This window comes from Schistocerca nitens, chromosome 2 (genome assembly GCF_023898315.1).
Source record: "Schistocerca nitens isolate TAMUIC-IGC-003100 chromosome 2, iqSchNite1.1, whole genome shotgun sequence".
Taxonomy (NCBI): Eukaryota; Metazoa; Arthropoda; class Insecta; order Orthoptera; family Acrididae; genus Schistocerca; species Schistocerca nitens.
In genome coordinates this window covers 671874042-671890875 of record NC_064615.1, presented here as the reverse complement: position 1 = coordinate 671890875, position 16834 = coordinate 671874042, and the positions used below count along the sequence as shown (strand labels likewise).

General features: G+C 37.6%; 1 protein-coding gene across 1 annotated transcript in view; it reads left to right on the top strand.

Moving 5' to 3' along the window:
• Positions 1–9307, top strand: part of LOC126236787 (uncharacterized) — a 387517-nt gene extending 378210 nt beyond the window's left edge. The window contains exon 6 of the mRNA XM_049946370.1: positions 4576–9307. Coding sequence (XP_049802327.1) covers positions 4576–4950 — 375 coding nt within the window. The 3' untranslated portion in view covers positions 4951–9307. The remainder of the gene's footprint in view (positions 1–4575) is intronic.
• Positions 9308–16834: the final 7527 nt, after the last annotated feature.

The window sequence follows — 16834 nt, the reverse complement described above, 5'->3', positions numbered from 1 at the left end:
AGCCCACAGACATTTTGTTTTGTTGCTTATGTACAGGTTCACTGTCTTCATTCTCTGTGGTTGGAAGTAACATCATCAAGCAAATGTGTAATTATTTATAGGTCTTGTATTTTATTTTTGGGAATTTTTGTTGAAACTTCTCTGCAATACTTCAGAAACAGGCATTCACATAGAATGGTAGGTGGTGTGGATAATTTATTACTTTATATCCCACCATTATCAGTATATTATTATGCCTCTGTTTGCCTCTCCCTGTTTCCTCTTTTATAACATCCCACTGTGCTTTGCTTTTAATGTTTGAATTGTATATTATTTTGCCACATTTTTTTCCAGCAGTGTGCACCTTCCTATAGATCTTTCTGTATCTCTGATGCACTCTAAACTCTGGCATCTTATGACTCTTTTTTTATGGATCTGAGGTACTTAAAAGTTTTGGAGAACCTTTAACCGATATATATATATATCTCTCTCTCTCTCTCTCTCTCTCGTGTGTGTGTGTGTGTGTGTGTGTGTGTGTGTGTGTGTGTGTGTGTGTAATTTTGCTGTTATTATTTGGCAGAGATGGTTTGATAGTCCCCAAGATCTTTTACAGGTAGATCACATCACAGGTCAGTTACTGATGCAGTCATTGTAGTAACGCTTATTGCTCTATTGTCCAACAGGGACATGCCAAAACTCTGAGGGATATTTGTGAGAGTGCCACTAATTTATGGTATTTGTGTTTATATTTATATATAAAATTATGTTGACTTTTGTACTTGAGACTATATCTAGAACTTCCATTAACTCATTGAGAAAATTTCCACACTACCACTGGGAGATTGATACACGCACAAAATGATTGATTTCTTGGTGACATCAAGCCCTGTTAATTCAGTAGCTGATATTTCAAAGTGTTTGTCTTCACTTACTTTACTAAGGTCTTCACTTACTTTACTAAGGCCGTGTCCTGATTTGAACTGTTTTCCTTTTCTGATAGACACTGATCAACCAGAACATTATGACCACCAACCTACTGTCAAAATAAACCCCAACCAGGCAATAGCAGTATCATCCAGCAAGGAATGACTGCTAGTCAGACAAATGCACAGTGCATGTAGTATCAGTGAGCTTGCCGTCGATGTGTAGAATGGGAAAGGCGCATGATCTATCTGATTTTGTCAAAGGGTAGATTCTGATGGCCCAGAGGCTCAGCATGAGCATTTAGGAAAATGCACAACTTATTATGCGTTCCGAACACCCAGTGCACCAAACACTCCTAATGTGGATGTTGGCACAGCGCATGGTCTGATGAATGCTGATACCTTCTTTATCGTGCTGATGAGAGGGCGCAAACCTGTCGACTTCCAGGGAAACAGCTGCTTGACACCTGTACTGCGGAACATAGACAAGCTGGCAGGGGCTCCATTATGCTCTGGGGAACATTCATATGGCCATTTGTGGGTCCAGTGGAGCTCATACAAGGCACCAGCATGGCCAGGGAATATCATACACTGGTTGCAGGCCATGTACAGCCCTTCATGGCGATCATTTGTCCTGACAACAGTGTCATTTTTCAACAAGATAATACACCATGTCACAAGGCCAGGAGTGTGATGGAGTGATTTGGGGAACACAGTGGCAAGTTCCAATGGATGTAATTCCCCCTCCCCCCCCCCCCTGCCCCCCAATCCCCCAGGTCGCCAGATCTGAATCCAATCAAACACATCTGGTATGTGGCTGAATGTGGCGTCACAGCTCATTGCCTCCCTCCCCGGAATTTACTGGAATTAGGTGACTTGTATGTGCAGATGTCATGCCAGCTCCCTCCAGTGACACACCAAGGCTTCATTGCTTCCATGCCATGATGCATCGCTGCTGTTATCTGTGCGAAAGGTGGACATACTGGCTATTAGTTAGGTGGTCATAATGTTCTGGCTGATTAGTGTAATCCTTTGAATTAGTCCTACAGTGTGAGTCTGTCCTTTCATACAATGATAATTTCAGAATTTTCTGAACTACCTTAGCTACTCTTTAGGCAGGGGAACCTATTGTCTGGATTTATCCCAAAAAAAGCCTTCTTCTCCATCCATGACAAGTATTTCACCATGTGTGGCATGAGATCCACCCCCCTCTGTACCAACCTTCCCTTCCCAGTCCTGTTTGAGTGTAGGCTATACCTAGTGAAACCCATTCCATTGATAAACCCAACAGGCACCAGAACAACATGTGCAAAGTCGGCTGTCATCAGTGCAATCTCTAATCCCATGTTAATCTGCCTTTGATTGGTTGCTAGCTTTGGAAACAATTATGTGCTATAAAATGGGCTTACAACCTAAGACCTAAGCCATACAATAATAATAAAGTTTGGGAAACAAGGCACAAAAGTATTTTATTGAGATGCTGTACTATAGTACTTTTATCTTCTGCTTGATTTTGTGGGGATTTACAGTTCCTGTTGGCTGTCCCTGTAAAGCAGAGTCACACTTTAAAGTAAATCAGTTGGCGTTTTCTGTGATTTCAGCTGTATAGAGTATAACATTTTGCTGAGGAAATAACAAAACATAACACTCCAGTTATATGGGTGCATTCATATTAATGTTGTTGCATAAATTTGATAATAGAAATAAGACATCTTCAGGGAGCATGCAGTTGTTACACTCAAATGACTGTGTGTTCACTTTTAATAGCATTTGTGGGTGATGATAAAAACGACTTTCAACTGGACTTTGGTGAGAACATAAGAGTCAAAAGAGGTTGAACAAAGGTCTATGTATAGTTGACACAGCATTCAAAGGTGTGAAAATCTCTGTCATTAGCTAATCTGCATGTTTCTAAATTGATATTAATACAGTAGATTTCAGTCCTATAAGAAGAACACCTTCCTTCAGTAGCTGACTGTAAAAATAATCTTGGAGAAGTTGTGCAAAGCTTGCATCAGATATCGATCCTATGCTAGTTGCACCATACAACTCTAATAATTTGTGGCTATTGTAATATACTTAACCTGTTGTGACACTGAAGCTGTTGCTCCTTGGTGCTGCTTGGTACTAGGCTAAGTAACAATGAAAAATATGCAGAATTTTATGGTTTCTGTTATGAATTCAAGATGTTGGGGGATGGGGAGGAGGAGGAGGAGGGGAATACATGATAGTGTTACATATGTGTCCTATTTTATCATCCATCTTGTTTAGAAGTTACACGGAAAAATTTTGTCCACCTTATGCATGAAGTGTGTTTCTATATTCAGTTTGTACTTGGTGCAAAACAACATATTTTTAAGAGAAAAGACAATTTTTTAAAGGTCCTTGTAGATGTATTCACTAGGCCTGGTGCAATTAAAGGTAACATTTATATAAAATTACCAAACATGCATAAAATGTGGTTTAAACAAAAATGTTGCTTAGCGCATATGTCAGTGCTATGAAATTGCTAACTGTTCCCATAAACAAGAAGGACTCATCAATTTAAGTATCTGTGATCAGAAAAATACAGACTTTATGTTTATAGAAGCAGTTCTTATTAACTTCGTCCATTAATTCCTCTCACATTTTTGAGTTCTGAATCCTTAGTGAAGAACACCGTCATTCAATTATTCGTATCACATCTCCTGATATAAATAGGAAACAAGAAACGGTTCTTTTATCATATATTTTGTAAAGATAAGCTGATAAAAAAACATAAAATAATTTCATGTGTTCTTTGAAAGTCAAAGCAGGTTATCTACTCATTTGGGAGTGTCTGCTGACTTTCCATGCCAACCCCTGTATCAGTCACGTGTGGCCCACACTATATGACAATGCGTTTGAAACACAATATGTCTAATGCTGTTCATTTATACCGTTGCCACCTCCACCCCTTATGCAAGTTTCTTGCTTCAAAACAAGTGCTGCTCGTAAGTAAATAATACAGTGGTTGAAACATTCTTTGTCCCTAATACTGAGCAGTTTTACCATTACACAAAGATACAGCTAGTAATATACTTACTTCTTTCTCCTGACAAGATTATGGCTATCAGACCCTCTCTTTCTTGTTGCAAGACACTCTGCACATTTTACATTATTACATTACGACACAAAGATTATGACAAGTCTTATGCATAATATGTAACCCAGCAAGCAGAAATAATTATAACAGAACTAGTGGAAGCAATAGTGGTTACAGCAGGAAAGAAACACATTTGATATTCATTTATACAAGTGGAACTTCAAAGACAAATTATTGGCAGATTGATTTACACTATGGATAGTGGCAGCAATGAACATAAGAGAGTGGGCGGGCATTCCCAAAAGGCATGCAGAAGAACGTCTGTGAAGTTTGGAAGGTGGCAGATGATGGACTGGTGGAAGTAAAACTGTGAGATGGTTCATGAGCCAAGCCTGGATAGCTCAGTTGGTAGATCCATTGCCCATGGAAGGCAAAAGTGTTGAGTTCAAGTCTTGGTTCAGTACACAGTTTTACTCTACCAGGAAGTTTCAAATACATAGATTTATGTTTGTTTGTTGATAATGAAATGTGCATTATTCATTCTATAGAGTAATTTTACATAGAAACAATATTTGAATTATGTTTTACCCTCTTTGTGATTGTCAACAGGTTGCCCAGGCACAGCTTGTAAGCTTCCTGCAGGTGCCAATACAGACGCATGCTGTATCACCGCCACCTCCTATAGTACCTCCTTCGGCTGACGACAGCTTGAGGAGGCCCCTCACCACATTCCAGCCCCTGAGGAAAGTCAGCTCCAGCAGCAGCCGCAGCCCAGTAGAAAGCTCTGTGGATGTGCGACACAGCTTTGGGAATGGCCATTGCTGGGATGAGGATGAGGGTTGGGACTGGGAGGGTGAGGAGGGAGCGGGTCCTCCCAGCTACACTGCTCTCACTGACTGGTCTGCTAGTCATGATTATCTAGTAGATGACAGCTTCCTTACATTCGGCTTTCGGCCACAGGATGAAATTACCACTGAGCTGTGATTATCTACCAAAGTGGTGATATGTGACATGAACCTTCTTTTCCATTGAATAACACCAGTCATGGTGTACAGATACATGTAGATTGTGTGCTGATTGCTGATCTATGTGTGTAGCTGAAACCTACACACTGCAAAATCTGGCAGCTGTATCAGGCTCACTATATTATTATCAGTTTTCCATTTCCTTATAATCTTAACTTAAATGTGTTGTTAAGCGTCTTGTATGTCCATTGAAGTAACACTTCAAAAGAATGGTCAAGGCAGTTCATATGACAGTGGGACAGTTAGCAGAAGACCAAGGCTTCCAAGTAACCTTCAGAAAGTCTCCAGTGCACTAGACTGTTGCAGATATTCAGGAACCGGCATTGAAATGATTACCACGATTTTCATCTCCATCTCAGGAAAGCATTTTACACTTGAACTGATGTTCTTGAGAAGTAATTGTTAACGTATTGTACAGAGATATTAGGGAAACCTGGAAGTAACTTGTCTCTTTAGCATAATTTTATATGGCAGAAAGCCGATTGCTTAAGATATTTTGCTTATATGTTATTTGTTGTTGTAAAAAAATTTACTTTTTTTTCTAAACTACACTAGTAAGCAAAATTGTTTATCAAGGGTCATCATTCATTGCGCCATGCTTTACTGTTATATGCTGTTCGTCAGCCATTAGGATTTGCTAATATCTTCAGTGAAACTTCACATAGAGTCTAATATGTTGCACTGTGTCACTTGCAGCAATGTGCTTGAAGTTTACTGCTGTATGATTTTGTTATTATCAACATGAAAAAAATCCCTTAAAAAAGCAGGCCATGTAGGATTTATTGTATTGTGTGTAAATGGCACTCATAAATCTTAAATTTAGTTGAAGCCTCCATACTAGAGTTGTTCTGAAGAGCACAAATATTTACAACTTTCATTAAAATATTATGCAAAATATCTTTCATCTACAAAACTTTATTTCCTTTAGCAGCAGTATTATACTGGAAAATGTTGTTGCTAACTTAGATTGGAACATCCAAGTTAAAATTACATTCTCACTTCTTTAGAAATGTGTGAAATTGACTCGTCACACTGGCGTGGAAAACATGGAACACAAGTATGTGCGATGGTAGGTATGGCAGATATTTTCTGGTAAAAGGTGACTTTACTAATAACTGGAAGTACTGTAATTTGAATTTGTTTTGTGGCATATTTTTGACATCTTTAGAATTATTGTGTTGTAGTAAAGTAGAAGTCTCTGTATGAAATCATGTGAGCACTGTGAACCAAAAGTTGCACCAAGTTCAATGTATATGAATACAAAGTATTGATCAGTTTTTCCACATTGTGAGTAAATGCTGTTTTAGTAAATACCCTTTGCTGTTTGTTCCACAGTGATGCAAGAGATATTGATTTGGGCCTATGATGAACACTGAATTATGTATATCAATTATCATTTACTTATAACAAATCTTTTTCCTGTGTGTTATGACTACATCTTCATTCACTCTGCTGCCATTTCCTATCAGTTCCTTTTATTACTTCCATCTCACTGATACTGAATGTATGAAGTTCACATTACTAGTATTATTTTTAAAAATTTGTACTCTGAAAACATCACAATAGCAGTTGCTGAGAGAAACATCTCAAGACATCATGTGTGAGACACAAATGAATGCACAGAGCATATAGAGCAAATAATGAAAAAAGTGACAAAGAATTTTATAGATGTTTTCTTGTGTTGTTCAGAACTCTCCTTAATGAGGCCACTCAGGTAATGGACTTGTACATAAAAATAATATAGATGTTGTTTAACTTACAGATTTACATTCTTCTTCAGAGTTGACAGGAACAGCCACACATTTGCAAGACTGATATGATATTGCTTTAAATGCTAATGTGGGCCGGAGAGAATATTTTCTTGAGAATAGGAGTAGGGAGAAACAGAAGGAATTTGTGTGAAATGAGAAGAGGTTTAGGCAAGGGGAGAGGAGGATTGAAGTTTTAAAAAGGAGCAAAGATGAGCTAGAGACAACTTTGCTCACAGGGAGAGAAGAGCAGGAAGGAAGTAATGATCATTAAATAAATAAAAATAAAACAAAAATTAAGGGGGGAGGAAGAAACATAGAGCAAAGAAGAACAAAACCAAATAATATTAAAGCAATGAGAAGGGAGACAAGAAGAAAGGAATAAATATATAAAAAATCAAGGAATGGGATAGTAACAAATGAAGGATTTAGAAGGAAGAAAAAGAGAAAGGGAATAGATGTGTGAAAGTGGAAAGATTGCAGAGGCAGGCAAGGACCTAAGGTGAGAGCATAGGGTATTCTGGGTGACCTAGTTGTTCTTACCAAATGCAGATGGTAGAGAATAGAGTCTGGATGGCATAGGTTGTAAAGTAATTGATAAGGTCTCCTGATCTGGACAGAAACAGCAGCGCATTTTTAATCTTATGGTTGTACACAGCTTGTGGCGTCTGATATGAAATGGACAGCTGGTTAGTAGTCATGCCCTCAGAGAATATTATTGATTTAACTATCAATCTGTAACATGGTGGCTTTCATATTAATGTTTATTCAGACATCTCTTACTAATGAGATGTTTGTAAGATGTCCATGACAGGCCTGAAGGGGAGCTGATGGATGTGTACGTGGGACTAGTACTACATCTCATTTGCTCACAAGTCTGTGACTGCATGGGGAATGAAGTTGATAATATGAGCGGTATATGAATGAATCAGAATATTAAGGTGTTTTGTTGACTGCTGCATGTTACTTTGTGGGATGTAAAACGATTTCAGGAATGATTTTAATAGGACATGATGAGATGTAATCAAAATATTGAGTGAAAGATGTAAGTATCTAAACAAGGTTACACTAGGTGATAAGGTGATTGTGTCTGTGGCTGTGGAATGGAAGTGCAGGAGGTGTTTGGAGAGTGAAAAAATATTAAATGGATGAGTTGTCATTATCATTTAATGTTCACAACTCTTATTTGTCAGAATTGTAATACACATGACTACCATTGAAACTATTTGCATAAATTTCAATAAAAATCCAATAAAAATGAAGAAGTAGTCAGTGGACACACAGAGAAACAATTGTTGTTTAAAAGCCTTCAGCAGAGGCTTATTTTGAGGGATTGTTTTCTTAAAATCAGTACTGTATCTTATTCAGCTTGGGTCAGTGGAACAGATGACAGTTGACAAAACCAAATTGACAGAGACATGTTTATATGTGCCACAAATAAGGGCCTGTAAGAGCTTGGTCACATTATTGGTAAACTACAGATTATCACAGGTTTAGTTCCAGAAACTGAAAAATAAACTTTGTAAAATTCTAACTGCCACATGATGCTCGAGTAACTCATTGGTAATGCCAATAACAGAAACTGAAAATAGTCACTGTGTTATACTTGAGTCATGTACCATTGTATCATTGTTTCATGCAGTATGGTACTCCTTATTGTAACTAAAGAAAAAAAGATAAAGAAATGTGTTTTGTGTGTGTGTGTGTGTGTGTGTGTGTGTGTGTGTGTGTACGTGCGTGCTTGTGCTTGTGAAACAACCATAAAGTATTTTGTCAGATATTTTGTAGATAATTATAGGCTTGTGACAGCCTCAACTTGTGAGCATGTACAACATAATCTTGCTCAACTTGTAAAGTTACCTCTTTGATCACTCTCATGAACAAGATGCATACATTGTGACAAGAAAATTTAACAGTGTATACAACCTTCAACACTGTGAAACTTTGCAGATTGAAATGCTGGACTCTTATGATTTTTTAAATGGTTTTGAGAAGTAATGTTGGTGTGTTAAAGTACGATCGCAGAGATTATGTGGCACATGCATTTAGTGATCATTGTAATAAACATGCTTATTGATATTACATATAAAATGTGTATTTTTCTAAGTGACAGTTACTGTGTGATATAAATTAGTGTAAAACAATGTTAAGTTATTTATCTCTCGTTATTGAATGTGAGAATTTTATTTTGTAAATGTAACAAAAAAATACAAAATGGAGATTATAATAAGCCTTTTCATGTCCTTTGTCCAGTTGTGGCTAGTTTATCCCTCTCTCTTTCACAATTTCACCTTACGTTTTTGACTAGGCACCAAATATTTGTTATTCATATTTGCATCTGTAAAAGATTTCTTCATTGATATTTCTAGGAGATGAATATTTTACTGCACTGGTAATAGTTCTTTGAGAAATAGGTGTGGATCTCATCACAATTTTCTTTCTTCTTTAACTGATATGGTATGGATAAGAATCTTGTGTGTGTAACAAACTTTTGTGCCTTGGATGTGGGCTGTGTGTTCTCCTTTCTTGATACATATTTTTGGTATATACATGTGTGTGTGTGTGTGTGTGTGTTTTTTTTTTTTTTTTTTTTTTTAAATTCTTGAGATAATGAACTACCAAAGAAAAATGAGGATTTTGTTTAGAGAAGTAGGATGTTGTTATATGAGTAGTAACTTATTCCTTTACTCACTTATTTCAGGGAATAAAATTGCCATGTTCCTGGCTGGTTATCCAAAAATGTTATTTGTTGATGAATGTTGCTTAAAGACCAGCAAGTAATAATCAATACTGTATATTATTGATATCTCAATAAAACATCCTACCTGATCACTGTACAAAATAATGTGTTTGCATTCATTATTTAGCAATTACACAATCACTGGTCAGTTAGCAAATAACTTGTAACTGATCTTTTTTTATTTCCAGAACACCTTTTATTATTGTTGTTGTTGTTGTTTCTCATGGATACAACACAGTATTATATTACTGTACAGAGACACTGCAAAGAATAAGTGTTATGCCTTATTTCTGTTTGATATACGAACATACAACAACTTTACAAGAAAAATACACAAAAATATTGCAAGTTTGAATCATCCAAAAAGCCTTAAAAAGTAATTTGCATTTTATATAATACAGCCTGCTGGATATAAATTTAAGTAATAATTTGTGTAGAAGAAGTAACATGTTTCATGATCCTGCTTCACACAGAATATCCATCATATCTTGTGCCTGGTAACTGTCTAATAGTAGAAAGCAAGTAACCACTAAACAACACCACCGCCTTACTGAGGTAACAGATCCCAAATGTTTTCATAATCCTTCCTCATAGAAGGTCCTCTACTGGCAAAATCTTTAATTAATACCAGACAAAACAGTTTCAGTTAACTTAGGTTCCACTCATTACCTTGGGCAACATAAATTTTGTCCTGTCTTTTATAACTTTAAGTGTAATACTTATTATGTCGTAGATAACACAGTATGGGATGGCTAGAGGACAAATGTAAGGATGTAGAGGCTTGTCTCACTTGGGGTAAGATAGATACTGCCTACAGGAAAATTAAAGAGACCTTTGGAGAGAAGAGAACCACTTGTATGAATATCAAGAGCTCAGATGGCAACCCAGTTCTAAGCAAAGAAGGGAAGGCAGAAAGGTGGAAGGAGTATATAGAGGGTTTATACAAGGGCAATGTACTTGAGGACAATATTATGGAAATGGAAGAGGATGTAGATGAAGACGAAATGGGAGATAAGATACTGCGTGAAGAGTTTGACAGAGCACTGAAAGACCTGAGTCGAAACAAGGCCCCGGGAGTAGACAACATTCCATTAGAACTACTGATGGCCTTCGGAGAGCCAGTCATGACAAAACTCTACCATCTGGTGAGCAAGATGTATGAGACAGGCGAAATACCCTCAGACTTCAAGAAGAATATAATAATTCCAATCCCAAAGAAAGCAGGTGTTGACAGATGTGAAAATTACCGAACTATCAGTTTAATAAGTCACAGCTGCAAAATACTAACACGAATTCTTTACAGACGAATGGAAAAACTGGTAGAAGCGGACCTCGGGGAAGATCAGTTTGGATTCCGTAGAAATGTTGGAACACGTGAGGCAATACTAACCTTACGACTTATCTTAGAAGAAAGATTAAGAAAAGGCAAACCTACATTTCTAGCATTTGTAGACTTAGAGAAAGCTTTTGACAATGTTAACTGGAATACTCTCTTTCAAATTCTGAAGGTGGCAGGGGTAAAATACAGGGAGCGAAAGGCTATTTACAATTTGTACAGAAACCAGATGGCAGTTATAAGAGTCGAGGGGCATGAAAGGGAAGCAGTGGTTGGGAAAGGAGTGAGACAGGGTTGTGCCTCTCCCCGATGTTATTCAATCTGTATATTGAGCAAGCAGTAAAGGAAACAAAAGAAAAATTCAGAGTAGGTATTAAAATTCATGGAGAAGAAGTTAAAACTTTGAGGTTCGCCGATGACATTGTAATTCTGTCAGAGACAGCAAAGGACTTGGAAGAGCTGTTGAACGGAATGGACAGTGTCTTGAAAGGAGGATATAAGATGAACATCAACAAAAGCAAAACGAGGATAATGGAATGTAGTCAAATTAAATCGGGTGATGCTGAGGGAATTAGATTAGGAAATGAGACGCTTAAAGCAGTAAAGGAGTTTTGCTATTTAGGGAGTAAAATAACTAATGATGGTCGAAGTAGAGAGGATATAAAATGTAGACTGGCAATGGCAAGGAAATCGTTTCTGAAGACGAAAAATTTGTTAACATCGAGTACAGATTTAAGTGTCAGTAAGTCGTTTCTGAAAGTATTTGTATGGAGTGTAGCCATGTATGGAAGCGAAACATGGACGATAACTAGTTTGGACAAGAAGAGAATAGAAGCTTTCGAAATGTGGTGCTACAGAAGAATGCTGAAGATAAGGTGGGTAGATCACGTAACTAATGAGGAGGTATTGAATAGGATTGGGGAGAAGAGAAGTTTGTGGCACAACTTGACTAGAAGAAGGGATCGGTTGGTAGGACATGTTTTGAGGCATCAAGGAATCACAAATTTAGCATTGGAGGGCAGCGTGGAGGGTAAAAATCGTAGAGGGAGACCAAGAGATGAATACACTAAGCAGATTCAGAAGGATGTAGGTTGCAGTAAGTACTGGGAGATGAAGAAGCTTGCACAGGATAGAGTAGCATGGAGAGCTGCATCAAACCAGTCTCAGGACTGAAGACCACAACAACAACACAGTATTGTCAGTTTTACCGAAACAGTGATGAAGAGTAGCACACATCAGTACCATAGACAGTTCATTCTCCACTGCCAATGTTGTTTTTATTGCTGAATTTCATTTGAACAGTGATTTACATAACCACAATTGGAGACAAAATAATTTACATTTAAACTTTGTTCACTCCCTGTGAAAGGTTCACAGTGCTGTTTTGTACTATAGTGCTGAGGTCTTTCCCAGTCCACTTCCAGACAAAAACTTACAATTTGAGAAGCTCTTTAGGAAACTGTTTAAAAAAAACTTAGTAAACATTTTGTAATGTAAAACCTATTTTATTAGTTACTTAATAGACAAATTCAGCATGGAGGTATTGATTATTCCTTGAGTATTATCACAGCAGTCATGTAAATATTGAGAAATTGGTGCTAGATAAAGAGCAGCTATTTAGTATACTCAAGCAATAGGTAAGATTAACATAATCATAATTTTTATTATGTTCAAGCGAAAACAGGAACACAGCAGTTTAATGGTAGCTAATCATTTCCACATAATTATTATTTAGCAGTAACATTTCTGTGATAGTGTATGCCATGGTGGACTCCATTCCCCCAGAAGTTCTCATCTACAGAACACAGTGTATGAATCAGTTAATTAAACAGAGAGATGTTCATATACTTAAGAACAGAAAATCATTTAGGATTGTGTAACTGTCTGTAGAGTTGATAGAAGAATAAGATAAGGCGTGAAAGATGTGTTGTATAAAGTGGTTTTGAATTAATTAATTATTTGGGTTATTCCACTTAGTACTAGCTATGGTAAGAAGTATGTCACATATTAAAAATGCAGTTGAGGAGTGTTGGAACAGGTGACACCTCTTAACAAAATTTTATACCATAATTTCTAAAATAATCTACCTTTAATGACATTTATAAAACATAGCTATTTTAATATATGAAGCTGAGGATTACACTTGTCTGTACAACAGTAGTTTTCCACAGTATTAAGTTAAAAACACGTGTGGAACAACTGTTGTGATTTCATTAAAGGTGGACTGTTTCAAAAATTACATAATTTTACAGTACAGTGCAATATATACATTTATATAAATATAAGTAAATGGCAGAGGGAATTTGGGATTGTGCCACAAATTAGGGTTTCTCCCTGTTCCAGTTGTATACAGAGTGTGGGAAGAATGACTGCTTAAATACTCCTGTGCATGCTATAATTAGTCTAATCTTGTCTTTATAGTTCCTATAAGAGTGATTCATAGGAGGATGAAAAATATCTTTAGATTCTTCATTCAAAACTGGTTCTTGAAACTTGGTAAGTAAACCTTCTCGGGAAAACTGAGTCTAGCTTCAAGTATGCCGATTTGGCTTTTTCAACATTTTCTAACACACTCTCAATAAGCCAAACAAACCTGTGGCCATTCTCACTACCCACCTTTGTATCGACCACTATGCCCTATTAGTCCTATGTGATATAGGTTCTACACACTTGAGTATTATTCTAAAGGCTAGGATGCACAAGTGATTTGTAAGCAGTCTCCTTTGTACAATGACTGCATTTTCCAGTCTTCTACCAATGAACCAAAGTCTGATACCTGTCTTTCCTATGAGTGAACTTATTCATATCATTGTACTTCATAGCTCTACGAATTGTTGCATCCAGGTGCTTGAACAAGTTAACAGATTCCAGTGTGACTTATTGGTGATGTAGTCACAAGGTACCAGTTTTCTACGTATTGTGAAGTGCACAGTTTTAAATTTTTGAACTTTCAAAACAACAAGCTAGTATTTGCACTATTTTGAAATCTTATCAAAACCCTGAGTACATTTGTGCAGTTTTGTCCAGATAAATATGAGAAAGGATCCCAATACACTTCCCTGGGTGTGACTTCTTTATCTTATTCAATGTTATCTTGAATGACTGTTGCACAGACTGATGTAATTTTCACAGTTTTGTATTATGTCAACAAAATACTGAAGCTTGTATTCGGATTCCATAAAATTTAGATTGTTTTTGGGCAGTACATATTATGAAGTGGTTTCATTGTACCAAAGCATATAGCAGATTAGGCTCTGATGGGTTATTTTATGCTACAGGATTCCACATGTTGAGTCTACACTTTACCACGTACATTTCACCATTTGTTAGTTGACTGACTTTTAACGGTATAGTTTTACCATACAACACAAATTGTACAAATGATGTTGGACAAGTCAAATTGAACATAGTCATATTTAGCATCAACAAAAAAGAAGTGGAAAATAAGTAGGTACATACTCTTATAAACTAAGTTTATCAATAACTGTTTAAGTAATATTCATTTACAGAACAGAAACTTTGCTTTATTAGAAATGCCTTAGTTTCATTTTAAACATTGGATATGTTTATATTCTTTGGTATATCATTGTGTAGTATGACACCAATGATGTTAATTGCATTCCACTGACAAGGTGTTATTCTGGAATATACAGGGTGTTTCAAAAATGACCGGTATATTTGAAACGTCAATAAAAACTAAACGAGCAGCGATAGAAATACACCGTTTGTTGCAAATATGCTTGGGACAACAGTACATTTTCAGGCAGACAGACTTTCGAAATTACAGTAGTTACAATTTTCAACAACAGATGGCGCTGCGGTCTGGGAAATTCTATAGTACGATATTTTCCACATATCCACCATTCGTAGCAATAATATGGCGTAGTCTCTGAATGAAATTACCCGAAACCTTTGACAACGTGTCTGGCGGAATGGCTTCACATGCAGATGAGATGTACTGCTTCAGCTGTTCAATTGTTTCTGGATTCTGGCGGTACACCTGGTCTTTCAAGTGTCCCCACAGAAAGAAGTCACAGGGGTTCATGTCTGGCGAATAGGGAGGCCAATCCACGCCGCCTCCTGTATGTTTCGGATAGCCCAAAGCAATCACACGATCATCGAAATATTCATTCAGGAAATTAAAGACGTCGGCCGTGCAATGTGGCCGGGCACCATCTTGCATAAACCACGAGGCGTTCGCAGTGTCGTCTAAGGCAGTTTGTACCGCCACAAATTCACGAAGAATGTCCAGATAGTGTGATGCAGTAATCGTTTCGGATCTGAAAAATGGGCCAATGATTCCTTTGGAAGAAATGGCGGCCCAGACCAGTACTTTTTGAGGATGCAGGGACGATGGGACTGCAACATGAGGCTTTTCGGTTCCCCATATGCGCCAGTTCTGTTTATTGACGAAGCCGTCCAGGTAAAAATAAGCTTCGTCAGTAAACCAAATGCTGCCCACATGCATATCGCCGTCATCAATCCTGTGCACTATATCGTTAGCGAATGTCTCTCGTGCAGCAATGGTAGCGGCGCTGAGGGGTTGCCGCGTTTGAATTTTGTATGGATAGAGGTGTAAACTCTGGTGCATGAGACGATACGTGGACGTTGGCGTCATTTGGACCGTAGCTGCAACACGGCGAACGGAAACCCGAGGCCGCTGTTGGATCACCTGCTGCACTAGCTGCGCGTTGCCCTCTGTGGTTGCCGTACGCGGTCGCCCTACCTTTCCAGCACGTTCATCCGTCACATTCCCAGTCCGTTGAAATTTTTCAAACAGATCCTTTATTGTATCGCTTTTCGGTCCTTTGGTTACATTAAACCTCCGTTGAAAACTTCATCTTGTTGCAACAACACTGTGTTCTAGGCGGTGGAATTCCAACACCAGAAAAATCCTCTGTTCTAAGGAATAAACCATGTTGTCTACAGCACACTTGCACGTTGTGAACAGCACACGCTTACAGCAGAAAGACGACGTACAGAATGGCGCACCCACAGACTGCGTTGTCTTCTATATCTTTCACATCACTTGCAGCGCCATCTGTTGTTGAAAATTGTAACTACTGTAATTTCGAATGTTTGTCCGCCTGAAAATGTACTGTTGTCCCAAGCATATTGCAACAAACGGTGTATTTCTATCGCTGCTCGTTTAGTTTTTATTGCCGTTTCAAATATACCGGTCATTTTTGAAACACCGTGTATTTGGTATGTATATTGATTGCTCTCTGGTGCAGAAGTTGCATGAATAGAGCAAAGAATGAAGAAGAACTGAGAAAAGTAGAAGAGCAAAGACAATTACTGGATTTAATAAAAAGAAGAAAGCAAAACTGAATTGAACATACAGAATCTTATGGGCCATAACACACATTTTTTTCCTCTGAAAAAATTACCTCCAAAATTCAGGTGTGTCTTATATTCAAAATTAATATAAAAATATCCAGTGTTTGAATTAAAATTCTCACCAGTCTTAAAAATGGCTACATATTTGATGCCACAGGAAACCTGTCTCTGTCTGGCAACAATGGATCCAACTGGTAACAGCAGTGCATTGATGCAATGAACATGAGTTGCGGGGATTCAAGAGCTTGGTAACACTATTCCACTCCCACTTCATCATCACAAACCCAGAACACTGTCTAGCCTATAATGCATCACTGCAGTCTACAGTGCCAGTGAACTTGAAAGTGATTTGTGTTATCAGTAACAACACAATATTTTTGTAAGCAGCTAATTTTGTAATGGAAAAAATAAAGGGTTTTCATAAGATACGGGCTATAAATTGAAAATAATAGCATAACAGCATTTCAGTCTTCCACCAGCAGAAAAAATCATTTGTGATTAGCAGGCTAGTGAAGAAGAACTGAGAAAAATGAGGAAGATCAAATGTGCAAATGGAGGACTGAATGCAAAATGGCCAAAACTAGAAGATAACATATTGAAATGGATTCAAGGACACCACCAAAACGGCATTGGAATTCATACAAAAATGATTCAAGTACATGCTCGTAAGCTAGTGCTG